General features: G+C 41.1%; 1 protein-coding gene across 3 annotated transcripts in view; it reads right to left on the bottom strand.

Moving 5' to 3' along the window:
- Positions 1-23,093: 23,093 nt before the first annotated feature.
- Positions 23,094-24,907, bottom strand: part of TRRAP (transformation/transcription domain associated protein) — a 77,770-nt gene continuing 75,956 nt past the window's right edge. For all 3 annotated transcript variants that reach the window (XM_082292524.1, XM_082292526.1, XM_082292525.1), the window contains one exon: positions 23,094-24,376. In XM_082292524.1, coding sequence (XP_082148650.1) covers positions 24,092-24,376 — 285 coding nt within the window. In that variant the 3' untranslated portion in view covers positions 23,094-24,091. The remainder of the gene's footprint in view (positions 24,377-24,907) is intronic.

The following is a 24,907-nucleotide window of genomic DNA, read 5'->3' as shown; positions in this document are numbered from 1 at the left end:
AAAATCCCTTTAATTTCCTCTTCTTTTAATGTCAATTAAACTTCTCTAACATGAAGGGAACATAGGGAAAGGCACAAAGCAACAATGCAATACTAATTACCTAGCAAGGGAACAAGATGATAATGATTAACCATGAAATTTTTTATCTAGAATAAAAGGATTTTGAATGAAGGAGAACTTTCATTGGCCTCTGTGTGTGTAGCTTATTGATACAGACTGAAGGAACCCTGCCCCAGACACCCGGGGTGCAGAGATGCTGTTGTGGCACTGTTGCACAAATCTAGCTTTTTACAAAACAGAATTCCTATTTTCTGGTTGGTTGTGCATTTGATCTGCATAATCACCCCACAGCTATGCAAAGCTCCGTGCTCTGAGCAGCTGACAGCAACATTTAATCCAAGGTCAGTGATTTCCTTTAATTATTTTAATTTTAATTTTTTTTTTTTTCCAATCAGCCATACACTCTGCATGGTTCTCTGCCCTCCCTGCTGGAACTGTTATATTTCCCCAGCTCACTTAAAATCTAAATACCCCAGTGCAGCCCTGGCCAAATACTCCTCAGTAAGCAACCCAAACTGTCCAAAAAGTGCTCAGAAGGAGATGTGCATAGAAAGGAAGATGATTTTACCCAAACTCTTTTCCCATGGTTATCCTTCCTGCCTTGTCTACCAGCACTGCCCGTTTACAGCCCCTACAGAGGAACGAGGGCCAGGCTGCTCCAGGCTGTGGAGCTTAGGAACAGAAAGAGGAACCCTCTAGGGTTTCCCTCTAAAATGCTCCTGAATGCAGAGAAGCACTGGAGTGGCTGCTGTTCTAGAAGCTCTGCTTCTCAAACTCACAGGGGTCTCCCTTGAGAGCCATTCTCCTCCCAGAGCAGCCGGGAGCCTTCCCACAGCAAATGGAAAACATCTCATGCTACCTTCCCCATTGCTGTGCTGTTGTACCCACTCTGTCCCTGCCAGGGTTCCTTCAGGGGAGGGGACAGCAGATGGGACCTAGAGGGAGGTAAATGTATTTTCCAGCTCTATTACCTCCCATTTGGGTTCCCATTTGGAGTCCCAAACACAGCCAGAGATGGGTGCTGTGAGAAGCAGCTTCTCCCTTGTGCCCCACATAGAAATCATCAGGGCCCCTGTGGAGGGGCACCGTGCTGGGACACACAGAAGGACAGAGTTTTCTCTCTTGGAGTTCATTCAAATCAGGATACACTTATTATTTCCTCAACAGGAAGCCCTTTCCAGTTATCATTACAATAATGAATGTCTCCAGGGATACAAAACTTCCTTTATAATAATTCACCCATGAAAAGGCAAGAAAAACACAGTAGAGAAAGCACTGAGCTCTTTTTTATTTTTGTTTCGGTCTCAGTGACTAGGAATTCATTTCATGTTTTAGGAGTCATTAGGAGCCTAAAGACTGTGGCAGCTTTTAAAAAATTGGCCAATTAAGACTGAGTTGCTGTGACGTTACTGGTGAGTAAAGGTGGCCCTGCATGAGAATGAGCAAGTGCCCTCACAGAGTGAACCATGCAGGAAGCACAACGAGACAAACCAAGGTGCCCCTTGCAGTCCCAGCTCATGGGGCAGTGCCCTCAGGCTGTCCCAGTACCCCCACACTTCTCCAGCTGGCAGGATCCCAGCCCTGGATGGTGCTTCAGCATCCACAGGGCAGCAAATGCAAGTTCAGCTAAGACAGGGAGCTGAGGTGGCCTGACACCATCTTCCTTCTTTCTCCCAAATCCAAAGCCAGAGTAAAAATAGCCACAGATATCATAAAACTCAAAATCTACTTAAGTTTTCAGTGCTGCTACAAAGTCAGAGAGTTAACCAGCCAATAAACCTCCTGAGAGAAGCAAGCCAAGAGTCCAGGGAAACCCATGCTTCCAGATTATGGATTTTTAAAATGCCTTCAGAACCATTCCCCCACTCTGTCCTACAATAAACTCTAGATTTCTCAACTTGTGAGAGAAGATCCAACCCTTTTTCAAAATCTAATTAACTGAGCCCATCTTCAATACATAACAAATACTCTCTCATTGCAACTCTTCTAACCTCACATTGCAGCATAGGCGCTTTGAAGTGGGAACCCTGTGAAGAACTAAAGGAGCAGGATGTAAAATAGAATTATTTTATGTGAGGCAGTAGTTTCACATACACTTGAAGTTGGCTTATGCTAGGACAGGCACCAGAAGAGGCAGCCCTGCCCTCCCCTATGATTCCAGTTGTTTGTTCCCAGCTCCACTCCTTCATCTCTGCTGACAAGTATCTGTGTGGCCATGTGGGGAAGGGGATCAAGGCACTTATCTGAATGAAAACAATACAGTTCACCAAAGAGGGCAATTCTGCGATGGGAAAAAGTAGCCAGGGGCACAGGAAGGGTTGAACTGCTGGTCTTGGCAGTAACATCTGCTTATACTGGCTCAAAGTGCGTGTGAAACTTCGCTCCTATCATTGAGACAATTAATGGCATCGTTACAGAAATGCTCTTGGGCAAAGCTCCTGCCCCTGACTGCTCCCCCAGAGAATCAGTGCAACACAGTTACTCCCTGACAGCAGCTCTCAAATAGGCAGGTTCCTGAGTGGTGCAAACCCTACAGTGAATTCAGGGCCAGAAAATGATGGAAGGGACTATATCATAAGGATAATTCTTTAATGGGGCTCAGTAGAAAAGTGAACCAGAGACAGATGAGCCGAAGGCTGAAGGAGGCAGATGAGCTTTGTCTCTCTGTGGATATGTAGGTCTGGGTGCAATGCCTGCAGCTGGATGGGCAGTAAAGCTCCTCCTGTGTCACAAGAGCGTGAATTTTTGTGGTGGTTACAGCCTCTGTGCTCAGCCTGTTTGGGAGCCCATGTGCTCCAGTGAGACTCTTCCACAGCAGTGAACCTGGGGTCTGTGCAAATGAAAGATCCACTTCCAGCCAAGGCCTGGGCAGAGCTAACGAGGCTTTGACACCACAGTTGGATCCATGCACACATGTTCCATCCACGCCCAGAGGTCTGTTATGCACAAAACCAGTTGGACTTCCACCACAGGCAGCCACTACAAGAGCTTGGGCTATGTCCAAATGGCCATCAGGAATCTCTGTGGGTGTGTGCTACAGAAAAAGAGTTTCTTGTCTTAATTGATGTATTAAGGTTCATTTCTCAAACAGGACAGACCAGGCAGGAACCAAAACACCGAGTTTTGCAATGCCAGTAGAGAGGAGAATGCCCACTGCTAAAAACAACCTGTACAGAACTGGACCAAAGAGACAGGGCAAGGAGGAAAACTTGTTTTTTGCTGATTTGTCATCATTTTCTCTTGTTTAGCAAAACCAACATTAAGTGTTGTACAGGTACCATCCCTTCCCTTCAAATTTCAAATTCACATATTTCCAGAAGTCATGGTTCAGATTTCAGAACATGACTACGTCAAACTGAAACAATTTAGAAAATAACTTTATCTGAACCCATGCACCTTGGATGTGAAGACTAATTTTCAAAGGAATGAAACCACAGGTTAGAGCTTTCTGGGACTTTATGCAGATCAAACAAACACAAGGCAGTGGTAGAAAAAAATATAGAGGGGGGAAGAAAATTCCCTGAGCACAATGTTCAAGTTTTAGGAGCATCAATGGTGTGATTATGCCTATAAATAATATAACTGGATTTCTTTATGCTACTTCTGACCTGTCTGTAATCAAAGCAAAACACTTGAACTCGTTTGCAGTTACTTTAGAAAACTCAGAACATATAATTACAAATATATTTAACAGCAAAATGGGCAGAGTGAACAGCTTAGTTAATTCAGCTTCATTTACCTTTCAATTCATTCTAAAAAAAAAGTTGTTGATTGCTGGTTTTCATTTTAGCTATTAAGACTTTTACTGTAAAGCACATAAAAAATTCTTTGATACATATGTAAATATACCCAGACATTTAGCTAGTATATTCTTATAATATTCAAATTAATACTAAAGATTATAAGAAAAGAAAGATAACTTAGTGTCTGGTAACCTTATGCTTCATTTTTGACAACATTAAACCAGTGATAATTCATATTGCTTCTAATCTGCCTGGCTATTTTGCATATTATCAGAGACCTTACAATATAAGCCTAAGGAAAGGGAAGCAAAAACATGACCTGAATACACCCTGCATTCAAAAATGCAGATAAACAACTGGAAACTTACAGGTATTTTTCTGAAGGAACCAACAAAATAAAACCCAGTTGTGCAAAGCACAACACTGTTTATATTTAAAAAATAAAATTAAATTTTAAAAAAACACCTAGAAAAATCAGCCCTCTTTTGAGGAGACTGACTACAGCTTGCAGCTTGATACTCAACATTTTATTTTGCCATTATTTCTTAGACTAAGAGATTAAATTGCCTATTTTGAGGATCAAGACAATAAGAATTCTAGTAAAGACAGAGATTTTCTCTGACCCAAATCCCAGACAGTAACAATGACAAATGGACACTTCTGAATGTCTCTGAGCAAGCAGCTTTATTCACGTTCCTCATTTAGAAGTCTCCACATCATCAAAGCCATTCACTGCTCCTGGCATTAATTGACACCTGTCTCAACAGAGAAGATGAAGATTGAAGAGGTCCAGCACTGACCAGTCCTCACTGTCCCTTTGAGCTGACTTTACTGTTTCAGAGCCAAGGCACTGACAGTATCACCAGCACCATTCCTGCTGTTCCACATTCTGTGCTTATATAAAGAACAATATAGTTATTCAGCTTGGCCCTCGTCATACAGAGAAGAGAAGGGGGAGGAGGAAATGCAAGAGAGAATGAGCTTTTTAAAATCATGTGACTCCTGAAATATTGGTAATTAAACTTATTTCCCCAGGTCAAGTCTGTTTTGCCTGTGACAGCAATTGTTGAGTGATCTCTCCCTGTCCTTATCTAGACCCACAAGCCTTTTTTTTTATTTTTCCTCTCCCCTGTTCACCTGAGGAGGGGAGTGATAGAGATGCTTTGTTGGGCAACTGCTGTCCAGCCAGGGTCAACCCACCACTCCAGGTGAGAAGTTAACTTTGGAATCCAGCAGGATACCTAATGAGCTACTGGCTCCCTGGGTGACCAGAACAACAATGGGGGGAAAAATAAAAAAAATCAGGAGCCTCAGAGAAACCAGGACAAACCAGGAGTGAAAAGCCAAAAAAAAAAAAATCACACGGAACTCTGAAATCATCTCTCCCACACAAAAAGAACTATTTCCCATGGACACCTTGTAACAACTTTAATACAGTTGGAGATTATTGGCACCACAGTAATAACACTCTACCTACAGCTGCTATCCTTCATTCCCAATGACCTAAAGCAGCTTCATTTATTACAGAATTTTCACAGAAATAAGAATAGATCCAAGCCTGCTGCAATCAATGGAAATACTTCCGAGAGCACAAGAGGGTTGTGAATCAGGCTCATATTTCACAGCAAGCACAGGACTTTGCTTTATCAGATTCACGAACATCCTTTCTGACTTATAAAACAGATCTCCAGAGCAAACCGGAATTCTCCTAAATTAAAAGACAATGAAAACTCAGCAAATGAAAAGAAGCAGTTCTGTTCCAGAGTGCCCCTGAGGAAGGGAGATCACCAGCCCAGGATACATCCCTGGCTCTGCCCTGTACCCCCAGGGAGTTGTGCAGGACACAGCTCTCACACCCTGGCTGCTGCCCTGGGCTGGCTGGGAGCCACAGGGAGCTTGGCACAGGAGGGACACAACCACGTGCACCTGCAGCCTCATGGAATCTTTTAGGTTGGCAAATACCTCAAAGATCTTTGAGTTCAGCCATTAACCCAGCACCCACTGTCCCAAAGTGCCACCTCCACACGTCTTTGGAACACTGCCAGGGATGGTGATGCCACCACTTCCCTGGGCAGCCTGCTTCAATGCCTGACCACCCTAATACTGATCTGGAGTAAAAGGCCTGGTGCCAGGGCTTCCCTGAGCTGTGCAAACACAGCCTCTGAGTGAGAATTCATGTTAAATGGTTAAACTGTGTATAACAGTAGGAAGAATCACTTACCAAATTCTGGAATGAGGGCTGAATGCTTACAGATGTAAAAATATTTCCCTCAGAATTTATACTTACAGGATAACCACAGATTGGTTTCTTTCATATCCCACTGCCACATCAAATGTTCTTCACTACAGAGTAACTTCCTGCTTTGTGTACAATTCAGGAGAAAAAAAAAAAAAACATAAAAACCCCAACAAAATCAGCAGACTCCTTTTGGTACATTGTAGACACAAACCTGTCCTTGGGAAACAGCAATTCTCATCCTTCTGAAGTTTGCACAACTGTAGTTATTTTCATGGGTTTTCTCTATCATATGGATTTATTTATGGTTTTTTACAACATTAAAACATACCAGCCTTCCAACGCAAGAAACACAAGAATGAACAAGAACGAACTCTTGTTTCCAAAGAAAGGAGGTTTCCAAAATCAGCACCCCAGCTGTCATTCTGGATGCTTTTTTGTTGCATAATTACACAGTAAAAATACTTCTCCTGGACTTAAAAGACCAGTTTTCAAGCTCTCCAGTAGGTAGAACCAAGGAACATAGTCTCTTATTAGTATGCAGACCTGTCCAATGCTTTTAAGAGAAAGATCCCTCTCATAAATTGAATTACAGCAAAAAAGTTTACCCAAAACAAACACATGGTATATTTTAGCTATCAACATCCTTGTACTTATCTAAGAAAAACAATCCTTTACAACATCAGTAAAGAGCTCAATGCCTCACTGTGCAATGATCTTATTTCCTTCCATTCAATAAAATCAACATAGGATTCTGCGTGCAAGAATAATGCAAGGTGAGGAAGCATTTGAGTTCCACATTTCTATGTTGGGACAGTGATCCTCCATTTTGCTGGGAGTAATTCTGTGTTCAGCTGTGCTTTCATTCTCAGTACTCAAAAACTGTCATGGCACTTTCTTACACACTCCATACTCATGGATATAAGACATGGGTAGAGTCACTGCCTTCTCCAAAGTGCAGATAAAGCTAAAGAAAAATTACTGTGATCTACAGGGAGTCTTTCCACAGCCTCAGTGCCAAAGCTGCCTAGTAACTATTATCCACAGACTCTTCCACAGGAGTGTATTTTTAACTTTCCCTCATAGGTTGCATTACAAAAGGAGTATTTCTTTGCTTATGTCAGTGATAAGCAAATCCCAGCCTGATGGTACTCACTGTGTGAAAAGAGTCCCAGCTTTTGTGGGGCTGACACAATATTGCTGAATGATTTTGGGCCACTTTGAAGAGGAGCCAGTTGGGGCTGACTTAAATGTATGTAGAAAACAAAACAAAACTTAGCAGTTGAGGACTGATGGCATCTGTAGCCCACCAAGGACTTTTAGATCTCTTTGGTTTATACACATCACCATTTTTGTAAAATAGTCTTCAGAGTTTTAAAGAGCAAATGAGCCTTTTACAGCAGACTGAAAAGTCTTTGTGGATTCTGGAATGTGAATGGATGGTGAAGAGCAAGGAGCTAGATGGAAACAGCGAGGAGGTGGAGAAACTAAGGAATGTAACCCTTTCTGCCCTCTAGAAACACATCCTATCACACACAGCTCTTCCTAGCTCCCTGCTGCTCTGTGCGTTGTCTTCCTCCAAGACTGGCAGCCTCAAACCACCTGGGAGCAGACACATGGCTTGTCCAGAGAAGTTCCCATCCCCATTCACAAGGATTCCCCCAACACAGACAAAGGGTCACGTTGAACATTCATCCACATCAGTGAAACTCCACTGATTTCAGGTGATTGGAGAAATTTGCTCATACAGCAACTTCACACCCAAGATCAAGGCAACTATAAACAGACTGCCTGGGTATCCTGATTAATGGTAGGTACCATCTGATCTTAATCAAGAGTGAATCTTTAGGTCCATGTCAGGTTTACCTCCTTCCCTGGGTTTGACATATGCACCATATGGTTCTTTTTCCAGCTGGGAAACCTGCTCTACAAAGTGATAGCAGTTCCCCCAGGTGAAATACTGTGTTCACAATTCCATGATGTAACACAGCTAAATTACTTACATGATCAAACACTGAATATGGAGAAAGCTCCCCATTTATTTTCAGGTATGCATGACCTATTTTATCAATTTCACATTACCTTTTTCAGCAGGCATTTGAACCTGTTAACTTGCTCACCAATGTCCATAAACAGAAGAAGAAACTTCCCTGTTCTCTTTCTTTCTAAACACTAAAACACAGGTAAACAAGCTCAGAATTGAATTTAGTCTTTTGCATTACAAAGTTCTCATTGCTGATTAGATGGAAACAGGTTTATTAATCATCCCTGGCATTTTTCTTGCTGCATACAGGGACTAATCTCTATCCACTCACTTTACAGTACCAAAATCAAATGGCTAAAGTTAGATTTCTACTTAAATCACTCCTCCTCTCACCTACCAAATAAATCACATCTGTGTGAAGACACTATGTTTCTTTAGTAACTGAACTTACTTTAAAGAACAAATTATTTTCAAAGGGATCCAAATTGCTGAAGTAGCTGTCCAGTGATATAAAATGACACTACCATCCCAAACGTGTGTCCAGCCTGACATTTGGTTAGTGCTGCTCAGGGTTTGAAACTTGAAATGTTAACACAATTTCTGAACTTAAAAAAGTTTACAAAATACCAAAACTCACGTACCATCCCCCTATTAAAAGAGTGCATTTCTGTATAGATATATATATGAAAGAATGGACTCTTTAATATATTTCAGCATTGTGAATTCTACACATTGGAAGGAGAAATGGGAACATTGCTCCCACCCCTGCAAGTACAGTGAAAGGTTAAACCTTGGGGTGAATTTGTCAAACAGGTTGGAAGGGGTTAGAACTTGACTAGAACGTTCTTGACTATTATATAGATATTTGGAACACTTCAGGACATCCCATCTCAGGTGACACAGACAAATTATCTGTCCACCCCCCTCTGCTGTCTAGCATGGAAGCAGAGAGACTTCAGCCAGCATTTGCCAGCTGAACAGTGTTATTTTGCATTACTGAGGGGTTTTGTGTTCAAATGATAAACTGTGCTCAGTGACATTTTCTGTCACGATCTTTTGCACTAAACTGAGCTCTGAAGAAATCAGCTCAGCAGTACCATTTGGAAGAGGAAAGCTGTACAGAGAACGAAGACACAAATTGCAGCTGAAAAGCTTTTATCTGTAAGTACCTGTCTGCTGCTGAAAGCTGCAGAAAACTTGACCAAGAGCTGCTAGAACTCTCTCCCCAGCTGCCTCAAAAGAGGAGGAACCAGTGTTATAAACCACAGCGTTATGGGGTGTGCAAACGAGGGAGAACTGAGAGAGAAGGAAAAATATTTACTTCTCCCTCTTGTACCAACTTCCTTCACTACCTGTAGCTTCATCTTTCAGTGGTATTCCTTAATTACACAGTAATGAAATACACTCAGAGCCGGTCAGAAATCTGCAACGCAAATAGAGTGTGTACAGCACACGGGGAGAAGGGGATTGGCTCAGCTCACACTATTCAAACACAAAAACAGGCATTTCCAAGAGCTCTACCACTGCTAGGCTGCAGCACAGCAAGGATTTCGAGTTAAATCATTACATAATATGATGGTAATGAGTTTCTCAGCAATCATTATGTCTCTGTCAGATGGTAATAAAATGGAGTATTTGTCTCTGCTCTTGGTGAGCTCAGAGAATATGCAGATATGCCAGTCCTCATTATATCTTGATAGAAACAAAATCCATTAGCCCAGGTGCTATACATTTTAATGAGGGAGACATGTAGAAACAAACCCAGGTCAATTATAATAAAATGGTTAACACATTGCTGAAACTGATAGAAATCTAAATAGGTCCACATCAATGCACTCCTTCAGAGATGCCTGGTGTAGATCTGCTCATGGTAGGAATGTACAATGGGCTTTCAGCTCAGTGACCCTACATAATTGGTAGGTAAGGAATGATGTTTCCCTGATAGGTGCTGCTTTTCAAGCGTGTATCAACATATCATGAAAAATTAATCCTTTGGGGAAAAATACTTTTAAACTCTTTTTTTCTCTCACAGGCAAAAAGGAGACACTTATGAGAAAAAGACAAATCTTATTCTGTTGATCAGTTATAATGGAAACAGGTTGCAGCTTTATACACCTCATTGATCCTTACAGGTAAGGGTTGTAACTGAAATCACAGTTGCCATTTTCAGGACTAGAGCAGTGATACCCAGACATTGATATCATCACTCTTTTCAACTGTACTACAAATAATTTAGCAAGTTGCCCTATTGGGCCCATGGTTTCAAACTACCTCACCACGCCAAGCTTACCCAGGGCTTGTCCTTCCCAAGCCAGGTTTGGAAAAGAGTGGAGGGTGGTTAGTTTAGTTAAACACAGGTGTGCTCACCCCAGGCAGGGAGGACACAGGACAAGAAGTTTCTAAACTGGCATCAGCCCATACATGGCACCTGCCTTGTGGTCAGGAAGCCCAAATTTAAACTTTCAAGAAGACATTCAGGCTGCCCTCAGCAGACAGCACTGTCATTAGCACGAGGTTTGCCTGGCCATGCTGTCACAGCTCTGGCTTAGCCCTGCAATCTGCAGAGCTGGGAGGGTGAATTCCTGCAGGGTAAGCAATGGTGTGCCTGAGGTTTGCCTCCTGAGCAGCAATCAGAATGTGTTTTGTCCTGAAAAGACCATGTGAAGGGGTGAAATGATGCTTGATTTTTCTTTGTTTGTGAGTTACATCCCAAAAGGAAACACGAGCTCTGCTGTGAGACTGCTCCAAATGAACTCCAGATGAAATCTCCAACTGGCCCAAATTCCCACTGACTTCACTGGATGCTTTGAACAGGCAAAAAAAAAGAGAGTCTGATAGCTCTAAGCTGGAAAACATATTCACATATGGCTACCCCATTTGTTCCTAACTCACTGAAAGCAACAGAATTGCTTGCATGTTATACATGTGTGCGAGCAATTTTCCAGATCACAGCCATAAAGCACTAGATAAAAATAGTTGTAGAGCCTCATATCTTTCAAAGTTGTCTGTAGTACATGATTCACATAATTTCTTTCCTCCAGTTATCCATTTATGTACTTCCTTTACCTGCTTTAATCCTTCTTTCTTCTTTTTACCTAAAGAAAAGTTGCTTTAAATTTGTATTTTCAGTTCTTTTGCCTATTATGCTTAAGAGTCACAATGTTAAAAAAAAAAATTTGCTCTTTCCATTTAGACTACAAATCTATGCCTGGTACCAAGTGACACCAGATTTATTTCTGTCATTTGTAGAGCATCAAAATATACCCCCTTTCCTAGCACATAGTGTGCCTCCAGGTTTCTCCAGGCACACTATGTACTATTCCCCTAAAGGGTAGTGATGGGAGAAAGAATTGCAATCAAGTTTACATGTTTCTTTGGAAATGGGTTTTTTAAAATTCAAATTCGCATTAAAGAATAATAGCTGTTAAAGTAATAAAAATTCTCTTTTGCACAAGGGAATTTGCTAAACAGGGGTTAAAAAGTCATTTTTCGAAGTGCCTACAAATAGTTTCAGGGAAGCATGTTTGTTTTCTGACATACAAGGATTCTTGTTTTCTCACACTGCAATCTTACAGCTGCTTTTTTGAAAGCCTGTCTTTATCTCAGAAGATCTGTGTGCTCACAGCTCAGTGTGGGACCAACTTGAAGAAACCCAAAGCTTCTCCACGCTGGCTGTGCAGTCAAACAGAGCACTGGGCCATGGGAGTCCTGTCCAGAACAGGGCACATCCCTCAGCCCTTTCCATCATTCCAAGAGCTCTGTTTGCAATCAAAGACAAAGCCCAGGTGTCCCCCAGACTGTGGGGAGGTCTAATCCCAATCACAGAAACCAACTCGTTGACCAGGAACTTGTCATGCAACATCTCTGACCCAAATTCTTCTTGCTTTCAGGTGCTACAGAGGGACAACATGGCTCAAGTCATTAAATCTCAGTTGTGTTGGACATGAACATGTTGCCTTTTGGGTGCCCATCAACCAACCATCATATGTCAACAGAAAATTGTGAGAATCACAACATGCATTAAACAAATTCCTCTCTGTCCTCTGAAATACCAACCTTCATTGCTCAGTTGCAGTTACAGCAGTAACAATATTCTTTCTGTGTCTCTGTCTTTAAACCTCCTAAAATTGCCAGGAAAAGACAAAAGGAGTTTTTTTGCATCTGTTGAACAGGTAGCCAGATTTTTAGCATAATATGAACAAGAAAAGTATTATAGTGAAAGACTTCATGTTCTCTGCAGCAGAGAGAGCTGTAGGTGAGAAAAAAGTGGAACCACGTTTGCTTCTTATATATCCTGTCAAATTAACAGCAGATAAACTGTGGATGGGCTACTACCTATTAATATTGGTTTGCAATTTAAAATGAGATCTGGGGCTTTGAATGGCACTGACTGAGCCTAGACCATGTCATTACATAATACCTGGCAGCCTTTGTGGAGCGGGGTCTGTAGGGACAACCCTCGTGCAGAACTGATAAATTTCTAGCAATCAGTAAATAGCCTTACAGATATACTCAATGCTTTATTTTCTCCAGTCAACCCATATATAAATTACAAGGGCTTTTTGTCTTTTTCACTATTATTATTTATTTTAAAAGAGCTTATTTTGAAGTTATCAAGAATCCATACACACTTATTCACCAGTGTAATTGCCTGGAAACTTTTCAGCCTTTCTGGTGTGACATTTCTCACCTTGAAAGGGACATTTGCATTGAGAGCTGAAAACAATTTTAAAACTCAAGGCTGAGAACACCTAGGATTGCTATTACTCATCTTTACCAAGCACTGACAGTTTTAAACCTCCTGAGCACTGAGATAGCTCTGCAATTTCCTGGGGGAGTCAACTATTGTGCGACACCATTGTTTTCCTGTGATAGCAACTTCAAATCATTAGTCCACAGAATTCCATACATATCTGTAAACAGGTATGATTTATAGCTTGTAGGATGGAAAATCAGACTTAAAATATTACATTAAAAAAAGCTGCACTAAAAAGCCCCTCTGGATTTCTGAGGAAAATGCCTCATCGTTTTACTGTTTACATTGGGACAGCTCAGATGAATAAAAACCCCATTGTAGTGGGCAGCATGTAAACAAAAAAAATGACAGTTCTTTCACAAGAAGTTTAAGCTCTACAGTTAAAAATATCTGAGACATCACAAGGGATTGATAATTCAAAAAAATCAAAATATAATTAATTTTGGTCTTAAAACTGGATCCACAACATTTTCTTTTTTCTCTCTAAAGAAAAATAAATAGGAATAATATGCTCTTGGACATTTCAGGTAAAAGGATATTACAAACAAATTACAGTTTAAATAAGCATCCAATAGCCACCAAGGCTGGATCCACTGTGAAGATATTTTCTGAATTTTGTAAAAGTGAAACAGGTTTAGGATGCCAAACTGAGAGAGAGAGAAATCAGACATAGATATTGGACAATGAAATTTGTTTTAAGGGGCCCAGTGGACCTTCTAATAAAATGGACTAGAACAAATCAAGAATGAATTTGAGATTTCTGGACTGTACCACTGTAATCAATAAGAGGTAACTAAAACCCAAAAGTTCTCAAGGAGCCACACTGCAAACACAAAACGGAGATGCCAAGAGGTGTTTCTGAAGGACAAACTAAACTCAACCCTCCCTAAATCCTGCCAATATTTACTTAGGAGATGTTCAAAGGCCTGCCCCGTTTAGATCTCAATGAATTTAACTAGATTATTATAATCCATCCTACTTAAACTCCCCGTCACTTTTAGGCCATCAGCTCTATCCCTGGAGCTGTCACAGCTCCATCCCTGCACGGCCTCCAGCGGGAGGCAGCTCTGGCAGAGAACCCTGGGCAGTGTTTCCATTGTAATTAACAGCCAGGACTAAGCAGCTCAGTATGAAACATCACAACTTCCCTCATTTCTTTCATTTTTATACGAACCCCACCAATACCTCCATGTAGTGTGGGAACACAATTAAGTGAATGCTGCTTTGTTTACTTAGTGCTGCACTCAGGATGTGCAAGGATTCAGCATTTTCTGGATGAACCTCTCCAAATCCTGTCTTTGTTAAATGCATCTCTGTCCAAAAATCTCTCTTTTTTAACCTCATGCAAATTCATACTCTCAAAATAATTCACTACCTGTAATTGCAGTGATCTGCTCCCCCATTGCTGTAGAAGGGTCACAATTATTTTAATTGGGTAGCCCCAAAGCTCCTTTAAACACCAGCTGCAGATCAGCTGAAAGTGTAAGTCAACACTAGCACAATAAGAAAGACCAACCATTCTGTTTGTTTGCCATTTAAAAAATAAGTATAAGGCTTGGTATTAATCTGACATGAAATGGAATGCTTGTGAAATTGAGAACATCCCAACAGCAACCCACCAAAAAAGTTGCAATCAACTGTGTCTGGTTGAACTGGAAAAAAAAATTAAAAATTGATTTTTACTCTTTTTAAACTTTGAAAATAAAATTTTCAATATAAAATGCATTGAATTTTTCAAAAATCAAAATTAATTTAATTTGAAAATAGTTTTAAAAAGAATAACTATTATATTGTTTTCTGAAAGAAAAATTTCTGAAAACAAAACTCTTCTGGGAGAATACTTATCATACCCAAGAGAAGGGTGACAAGAAACTGAGCCTTGGTGTGTTCTGCCACTGACAGTGCCCTTACCCACAGATCAGTTTGTCTAAGTAACAGGGAGACAGTGCATTTATAGGGCTTAATCTGTCAAACCTCCATCAGTCTTTTTCCTATTTAGCCCACATGACGCAGCAGAATAAAAAATATTCCCCTCTGCTGCAGTAATCAAAGTGATTGTGTTTTAGATCAAAAACATTTATTTACTGCATGGATTAAAGGATTAAATTGCATGGGAATGCTCTGCCCAACATTTTGTGCTTGTGCTGGAGTCCAGCTGCCCTTAATCTCCATATCATTGACACAGGGTATTGATAAAATGGTTTTCCCATTATGGCTTGTTTGTTTGTGATGTATACAGAATTAAAGTAACAAAAATAAGATTTCTGGGTCATTTTCCCCAATGAGGTGAGCTCCTGAGCCAGCTTTACTGGCATCCCTTGCCCCTTCTGTGCCCACCCCACAGAGCTCTGGCTGTGCAGCGCACCCACAGGGCCACATGGCACGGCCACCTTCACCCTGAGAGCACTGTGGGCAAATTTCCCTTTTGTTTGGCCATCCACGGTGAGCTCTGCCCTTTGCCAGGCTGCACGAGGCTGGCAGATCATCCAGCCACAGCATCCCATCGCTTCTGAGTCTGGAGGTGGCACAGGGAGCTCGCCCTTGGGGTGGAACAGAGGGCTCCAGTTCACAGACACCAAGATGGTTCAGCCCAGGGAAAAATGAGGAAACAGCCAAAATCACTGCTGAAAGTGCAAAAAGCCAATGGCAAACACACTGTGCCGTAACAAAATCTAAAATAGCTCCTTACCTAGGCCAGAGTCTCTAGTCCAAGGTACACTGCTTGTAATCTCTACAAAAGACACACCCCTGGCCCCACTAAAGTCCTAAACCTCTGTTGTGCTTTCTGTACCTCCACTCCAAAGCAGGCTAAATATTTGAAATGTACCCAAAAAAAGGAAAATATTTGAGCTATCCATTCATAGGCAAGAAGAATTAATTTTATTTCGATTATTGGCAGACTAGAAAAGAAACTGTGTTGTTTGATGACAAGAATCTACCACATGACTCTTGCTCTTCTTTCATAAACAGGAACACAGTTCACAACTAAAAAAATCCATGACTGACCTTGGTGTCAGCAGCCAGTTCCAAAAGATGAAGCACTTTTCCCCTCAGGCCTATTGTTGCAGGCTCTCTGCAAATTCAGGCAAGCATCACTGCATTGGGTTATATCTATGACACAGGGAGAGTTGCCCTAAGAAAATATAGATAAAATCCCTTCCTTTTTTTCCCCTCTAAAAAGAGGAGGTACCATCCACATATCCCAATAAGTTTCCAGCTCTCTGCAGCTTTGCTTCAAGAATTGTTGACTTGGTAAGCAAATACGGAGAGCTAATTTAGTGTTATTGCCTAATGATCACAAAAGAGGAAAATAAATTAAGAAGTGTCACTCTTTTACTGATCTTTTTCTATTTTACAGGGCACATGTTGGTGTGTTGCTACTGTTGTTTAAGATTATGAAGCCTTTAAGGTTTATTTTGTATCTTCAGGCTTGTGCTGTTTTGTGATTAAATGCATAGAAGCAAGTGGAATAATAATTACGTAATTTATGTTCATACACTTCCTCCCACTGGTAGGTTGCTTCTTGACTGAAATTGTATTATTTGATGCATGAACAGCTACCTATTAAAGATGGCAGGGACAGATACTGCAAATCCCTAAGAGCAATCATGAAAAAATATTTCAGCTACACCAGTGATGTCAGGTCCATTTGCACATTTTTATCACTGATTCATGTTCTGTAATCTACTGCTTCAACTGAGAGCATTTATCCCTGCTACTTCTGAATAACATTAAAAGCATATAGAGAGGTGAATCACACAGCTCTAAGTGTGCAGTTCTTACCATTGATTCAGGCAAAATAGGAATATAATTGTTAACCAAATTTGCAAATACAGAGAGGAAAAATTTGCAGCAAAGTTATTGTTTTCTTCCGCTCTAGGAAAAGTTCAGTACCTCAGAAGTGCCAAACACAGATAAATTAAATGGGGAGAATTCTGCTCAAGATAAAAGGGGTAACAATTTTTTTTCTGTGTGTATCCAGCTCCTGAGTGATGAAACTAATCACAGCTGGAGAGCAACACATTTACACAGCAGGGACACTCAAAGACATGGTCCTGCACTGGGCCTCTCGTTGTGCCAAGCTCTGTTCAAGCTTTTCCTTCAAGGAAACGCAAAAGAGTAGCAGGGAAATCAGGCAGAGACAGGAGTGAAGCAATTTGACCAACATGACAGAGCCATTGAGAAACAAAAAACAGATCTTGGCATTTTCCAGCCTGTGCCACGGCTGGCAGATGGCAGAGTTTCTCTCACTTCCTCAGATGCAGGAACTGTAAACTAATTTTCAATCCATTCAGCTGCATTCCTCCAAGAATGAACTGCAGCCAGTGGACAATCCCAATTCTGCATCTATATCTAGGCCTGTGTAAATAACAGTGAGGTTTTTAGGTTGTGGTCTGACAAAGATATTCTGTTCTTTAGAAAGTTCAAGACTGTTCTTTGACTGAACAACATTTGAAAGTAAGAGAAACACTGAGAAGCTAAAGGCAGTATTTTTCATTGCAAAGGAAATACATCCGTGTTTTGTCTTGTTGTAATCTGGAATGAAGGATTACACCATTAATTCTGTGTATGTTGCTCTTAACAAAACCCCTGGAATCTGTGGTTCTCTTCTTTTACAAAGACAGGACTAAAAACTGGTGAAAATCCTCCTCTCAAGCATAGCTTATCATGCTGCAATAAATACCAAGAGCTACACAAGCACAGCCTAACCCAGTATCCAGTCTTATTCAGAAACAGCCTGAAAAGTTACAAAATGTTTTCTTAAAAAAAAAAAAACCTATCAAGAAGTAAAGGTTTAGACACTAAATTGAGTTACATTGACATTTAATCAGCCCCCCCTAAAGAATAACTTTTGTGTCAATCTATGAACTTATCTCACAAAAAAAAAAAAAATGTGTGGGGTTAAAAACACAGTGACCAAAGCTGAGTTCTCCTTCTAGGTGGATTTGCAGCAGAGTCCTACAAAGGAAGCTGAGCACGCTTGGATATAACCATTACAGCAAAGTACCTTCAGAACTTCATTCAGGTCACAGAAAAGAACTGATGAATCCCATAGTACACATAATTCCTAAAAATTACACGTAAATGAAAGCTAAAGTGAGCTAAGTATCTTTCCCTGCATGACTGACAGCCTGTTTGAGAGCTGAACACAGAATTCATGTCTGTGCCGAGCCATCCCACAGCTCTACAGCATCACATCTGTCACAAAAGGAATAAAACAGGCATTTTGGCACTTTCAGTAGTTACCTCATTCACAACACACCAGCTCAGTGAAACAGCCAAAGCAGAGACAAGCAAGCCATAATTTCACCTCAAACTAGTGCTTATTTTCTTACAAGACTGTGAAAGGCTCAGGAAGTTTGAGTCTTTCTTTTCCCCAAATCACCAGGTCAAAACCAGGTAGTAGGTGGTCAGAGGAAGGGTGCCCACTGTTCCAGTTCCTCAGTGTCTCTGTTTAATAAATCTTCACTTTTAGACCCATTTCCAGAATACAAAAAAGTCCCAACATTTTCACCAAGGGTTTATAGGCCACAGCAAAAAATCACTATTTTCTCTCCAGAAGTTCCCAAAGGCTAAAGAGAGGACAACACATCTCACACAGGGTGCATCCAGCTGCACATCTGGAAACCAGCTACAACCTGCAGGGCAAATTCATCTGCCCCACCTCAGTTTCACTGCCATTGTGCTGTCTCCCGTGTGTCGGTGCATGTCCATTTTGTCTCTGCTAGCTGTTGCCAGGCATATAGAGTGAAAGGAGAAGAGGGCAAAGGGGCTATGGGAGATCACAGAATTTTGGACACTGTCCCAGAAAAGTTTCTCTAAATTCTTTTAGTCCCAACAAAATTGAGTTTGGACCACCCAGACTGCAGTACCTAAACAAGAAAGGCAAGAAAATTGTTTTAACTGGGAGACACTTCCTTTCACTCACAGACTACAAAGCCACTATGCTTTACAACACACACACACACACACACACACACATCCTAAGTACCAAAAATATCAAATCCTTTTCCCCCACACATTTACTTCATACCAGAGAGCTTGCACCACACACAGAGTTAGACAAGAAACCCTGAAGTCTCAATCCCCACTCCTGCACAGAACCTCACAAAGATGGGGAGTAGTTCCTTCACATGCTCAAGCTAAAAAGTAAATGATAGCACAGTTTACTGCCCGAGATGCTAAAAAACAGACTTTACAATAATGCATGCAGTTAGTTCACAGAATTTTGACATCTTTCTCTACTTGATAATTGCTATTTTTTTTATATTACAGAAACGAACAGGAGCAACTGTTCCAGAAAGAAACAACATTTCAGTGACACCACCGCACCTCAGTTAAAAGTTCTGTGCCACTTAGTATTGCTTCAAGGGATGGGAAAGCAATACTGCCCCACCCTAAAGTGGTATGTGAATTGCTACTGATGAGAACTCTTGCTGAATAAGCAAAATAAGTTCTTTAATGCCAATTTTCTCACAAACAGCAGCAAAGAGCGGAGAGAGACAGCAATTAATGTGTTAGTATCAAGAGAAACAAAGAGCCTTCCAAAGTCTGTCCTTTCCCAGCTCTCAGACTGAGAAAGTTTCTTTAATGTAGCTGGTGCTGTAACAGTTCACAGGGACTGCACTGAGGGTAAGCAATGGTTGATTTGATTAAAGTACAATCCTGACAGCATCTTAGAGCTTGGAGAAATGTCCTTTCCCCCCAAAAATAAAATCAGGCTGCAGACAGCAGGTAAAGCCTGGTACTAGGGTGTGGGGCACATGAATTTAACAAGCCAAAGCTAATAGCACCTCCAAATACACCAAACATCTACAGCACGTACAGCACAAGAATCAGGCGGACTGGAAACGGGCTTTTACCAGTGCTTTGTTAGGACAGCTGATTTTGGGGCAGTTAAGAGTCTTCTTCCAAGAAATCCAACCAGTCTGGATTAAATGGCAAAATAACTGTTCATACAAAGCTCTAATGAGGTTTGCATTGCTGAACACAATGAGAAATGAATGGCTTCTGCCCAGACCACACTGCCAAAACAGGGGGTACAGAAGTGCCCACACTAGCTAGTGCTTCTCCCTTGGAAGCTCAAACCCAGCCAACTTTGCCACCTCATTTCGTATAAGCAGCATGATATAATCCTCCAGGGCTAGACAAGGTCAGGATGGGTTTTATAGCTCACTCAAGAAGGATTTTCCAAGAGTATATTAACCACATGTAGTGCTCCAGTGGAGCCAGAGGGAAAAGCATCACCAAAGGACAAAAACACCCCAAACACAACCAACAAACAAAAATGCATTTTGTAACACCAAAACATCCCTTAACAAGTTTTTGTGACAATGTCCTGAGTCCTGGCTGTGCCAGACGTAGCCATCAGAGAAAGCTGAAAACATCTGCCAGGCTGCTCATGGTCCTGAGCAGAACAGTCTGGGCTGCAGGATTCCACTCGATTTGCTGGCAATTAACAGAAAACTCAGTCCTTGAGGTGAAACAAACAGAGAAATAAACAGAGAAACAAACCTTAGGGCAGCCTCTTTGTTCCCGTTTCACCAGGCTCAGCTTCACCTCTGCCACTTCTGATTCCTTGCCTCAAATTCTCTGGTTTTGCAGTGGATTCCACTCAGTCGCTCCCCTTGGAGAAGGGGCAGCACATAATGGTGCCCATCAGCCATCCTTTCCCTCTTTCCCTTCTCCTCCACAGGTCTGCTCTCCTCCAGGCTCGCAGGGATCACCCCGTGGCTTCCCTCACAGCTGCTGCTCCCCCTCAGGCACAGGTGGGATGGGTTCCAGGTGCTCCTGGAGCAGCTGATTGTCCCCAGCTGGAACCATTGAGCCCACAGGTCCTGCAGCCCACACCTGCAGTTTACACCTGCTACAATCTATGTGGTGTTTTCTGGGGGGGAATTGACAGAAATAAAAAGATTTCTCAGAGTAAAGCATTGGATTATAACAGAGGAGGGAGGAATTTGAAGACAAGGAGCACAACGTGGCTGATACAGGACCGGCACTGCCTCGGCTCCGTGCTTGGAGCTCTCAAGGAAAGGCAATGCTCGTTTAGAGAAAAGGCCACAGGCAAGAGATTAAATTCTAAATTAGCAATTTCGCAGACTTCCCCTTTTTTTGTCTGCATCTCAGCACCTTGAGCCCTGGTTTAGGAGGTCCCAGGTGAGGTGACACTGCCCTTTGGCTCACAGCTCATGCACACGGGGACACTGACAGAGGCAAGGGATGATGATGATACACCACACACAAGACACCAGGTGTTTCACATGTGCTCTCTTGAACCTCTTAAATGTGAAATGCACCCACATGGAGCTGATTAAAAGCTCCTGTGAGTGTGAAATCTCTGAATAGGTTCCTACACCACAAAGGAACGTTTCACACATCGTATTTGAAACAGATCAGAGCCTTAAAAGCAACTTTATTCGACTGCCATTATGAAACAGAGCTTTCATTGTCTGCCACTGAAGTGCTTTGAGTCATCATCTTCCAGTAATAACTAATCCCTTGCTCGCTCTCTCTGTATCTGACAGTTCATGGACAGCCCAACTGCAGGAGAGGAAAGCAGCACACCACTTTCAGAGGGTGGACTCAAACACTCAAGTACTGCTAAATGCTTTTGTTTCAGAGTACAATTCACTTAAGCAAACCAATTCTGATAATCTACTTTGAGAGCAGACTGTAATAATAAAAAGTTAAATTGCAGCGGCATTGTCTAATAAAGACAGAGTCAAACATGATTACAAAAGTCAGGAGACAAAAAATACAGCATAATTTGAGAAACCTGACAACTACTTATTCTCCATATAATATCCACAGCTTACATTTTTACCTACAATTTTCACGCCAAATTTACTTCTTAATTATTAGCATTTCTGGTGCCTTGAGTGACCTCCCAGAGAGCCCATTTCACACCAACACATGTACGTGTGCCAATGCCTACCAACATGTACATCTCTATTTTATACAGAATTATGGATGGCACAATTTTGGTGTCAAGGACTTGAGACTAGTTACTCTCACAAAGATCTGGTGAAATCTGTCCAGAACTCTACAGGGGTTAAAAAACAAACACAACAGGAGGAGTTTTCAGAATGGCATGATGCTCATGCACACAATTTCAGAGAGAATTTTAAACGTGGCCTCTCTTAATTCTCAAGTGTTTGATTTTACAGAGTAATGACATGGGCTTTTTTGTGTGTAGTATCTAATCTGAGGGAAGAGACCTTGAAGGGAATACTTAAGAGTGAACTGACAATTAATGTAGCTCACTTTCAAGTATTTGCTCAGCAAGATGCATTCTGAGCATGGATCTCAACTGACGAGACAGAGGGAACCTTTATCTATAGTCATAAAAAATTAAATGCAGCTAAGATGGATGTCACATGTTCGTGAAGATAATCAGGAACTTCATACCCTGTACTTTGTCAAACCACTTTCCTGCTAATGGACAGCTGCTGCTGATACAAGAGACACCAGATTTCCCCCAGGCTCTGAAGAATGCTCATGTATAACTAAAAGCTTTGAGATTTATCTCCTGGAGCTGGTGCTAAAACTCTGGGTTAAGACTGTGCAAGACTTCTCACAAATTGAGGTACATCCACAGCATATGCTCATGAAAGAAGAGAACCAGGTATTAACATTTGCACATTAACACCATCAGAGAGCTCACTAAAATAACTCTCTGCTCCCTCACACCCCAAGTCTTCTTTTAGGACTGTATTTGAGGTGATGCCACAAACAAGAGAGATGTCACAAATCTAAAGACAACAAAGTTTGTCTCTTAACTTACATTCACACTTTCCCATTAAGATTTCTATCATGGACAGAAAAGTGGCTGAATTATCTGCTGACTTCCTGTCAGGGAATGCTGTCATCTCTCAGACGTGCAAACGATTAAGAAATGCTCCTGCAACTCCTCTGTGCAGTGTGTGCTGTATTTCACAGCTGCAAACGTTACAATCTTCAAGAAAGGGAAGGCAACAATTCCCTTCAAGTCATGAAAGCACTGAGCTCAGTTGTGAATGACTGCAGACAGAGCATGTTGTGACACATGCAGGAAGCGCTGTTTTATAAGAAGATTATTCTTGCCAACATGGTTTTGATAAGGAACAAGTCTTTGCCAAAAAAAAAAAAAAAGATATGTTTGTTTTCCAAATCCTTATGTAGTCCTTAGCACTCACTTATTTGAGCTTCCCCTTGTGCACAGGATACAAAAGGAGCACCAAGCATGGGAATGAAGGGCCACGCTTCATCCATCATACAACAAAGCAGAATCATACTTGTAGGATATTATAAATACTAGAAATAAATACCACAGAGTTTTACAAAATATTTATTTTGAAAAAAATCACTCTGTACAAATTTAACATTCTCAACACAGAAGTTTTATAAAAATGCTAACACAACAGAAAGACGAGTGAAACATTAAACTGCTCTTTTTCTTAAATTACAAAGGGACAGATTCATTCCAAAGAAGCTACTGTAATTCTAAACAGTAAAGAGACCTTGATAAGATTTGGTTTTTTCCCTATTACAGACAAATACAGGTATCAAAGGATGACTTTTCTCATCCTTTTATAAACTTCCCCCCCAAACACTGTTCACAACTAAACCAAATACTCTAAATGGTTTACACTTTCACTGTACATAGCTTGCGCTCCAGGAAAAGTCAGCACAATTTGACCATCATTTTCTCAGTGCCTAACAAAATCTCACTGCTATAACATTTGGTACAAAATTGTCTGTACAAACCAACATTGCTCATGAAAATTAGAAGCAAACTTAAAAGTTAAGAGCATTAATCTGTGCCTTCAATTTGGCATTGTGAAGAGAGAGTGATTAAGTAAAATTTCACTGAGTAAAACTCAGTAACTGGGGTTACTGTATTTCTTTTTTTTAGTAATTACCATTGTATAAAAAGTTTATATACTGCAGGTTATTATTAGGAACAGCAGACCCTAAATCTAACAATGCTAGTTTCATAGTCTTCATCATAAAACTAGATTTTTCTGTATATTACTTTTCTCTCTTCATTTTAATCTATCTGCGAAAGCTGCTGTTGCATATCAACTGCTTAAACAGGAGGAAATGTCTCCTCATTAAACTAAGACCAGTAAAAACGCCATACTACTGTAAACACAACTAGAATGAAAACTGACAAAATGCAGTGTGGCAGGTAAGCCATTGTCTGGAAAGCTTTTTTCACATTTTCTTAACACAAAATATGGCTCACACCACAAACAACAGGACGAAATAAAAACAACCAGGAAAAAAAAAAAAAACAAAACCAAACCTAAACTATTGAATCTTTCAAGTCACAGCCAGGGGTGCCAGGCAGGGTCCATCCTGCAGAGGTTGTCCAGGCTGTTTGCAGCTGCCACCAGGGTGTTGACTTTGCTCTCCCCTCCCTCAAACTGGGCGAGGTTGTGGAGGCGCGTCATGATGGCAGTCACAGCTTTCTGAACCAGTGAAACCAGCTGCTGGCTGTCCATGTTTTCGGGCTGCCCAGCTGCTGACAGTGGAGAGGAGGTGTCCTCTTGGGTTTTTTTGTGCCATGCAATGATTTCATCCCGTAGCACAGTTTTTAGGATGCCATCAACCTATATGAAGAAGAAAAATTGGATTATTGCGCTTAATCCAAAGAACAATCAGGTTCTATCAGATTACAGGATTGTAACTCGATTTTAGCCAACAGCATTTTGACAGTATTGGTGCCACGTTGCAATTTAAAACTTTTCAAGGCAAGTGTGGCTTCCACCTATCTTTATTATTTCCTCCCAAGGTGTTTCTTTTCATAAGAAGTTTCCACTACAAAAACACAACACAATGACTCCTACAGAAATTAATAACATATACTAAGATATTGATACACAAATACAGTTGTGTATATTCTATTTTAATTACTCCACTAATTCTTGTTTTTCCCCACACACACAGAAGTCTTGGGCAAAGATTTGGAGGACTTTGAAATGCTGGAGGGGATTTTTTGCAGTCATTACACTCTCAGGGAATATTATTTTCTGCTAAACAGGGAAAAAACACTGACTACAACATCCATACATATATACCTAATATATATACATATATGTTATATAGGCCAGTTCTATCCTTGGATGTAAAAGAAATACCTG

Source organism: Coloeus monedula, assembly GCF_965178545.1.
Source record: "Coloeus monedula genome assembly, chromosome: 16".
In the NCBI taxonomy this organism is placed as follows: Eukaryota; Metazoa; Chordata; class Aves; order Passeriformes; family Corvidae; genus Coloeus; species Coloeus monedula.
This window is presented reverse-complemented; position numbering and strand designations above follow the sequence as displayed.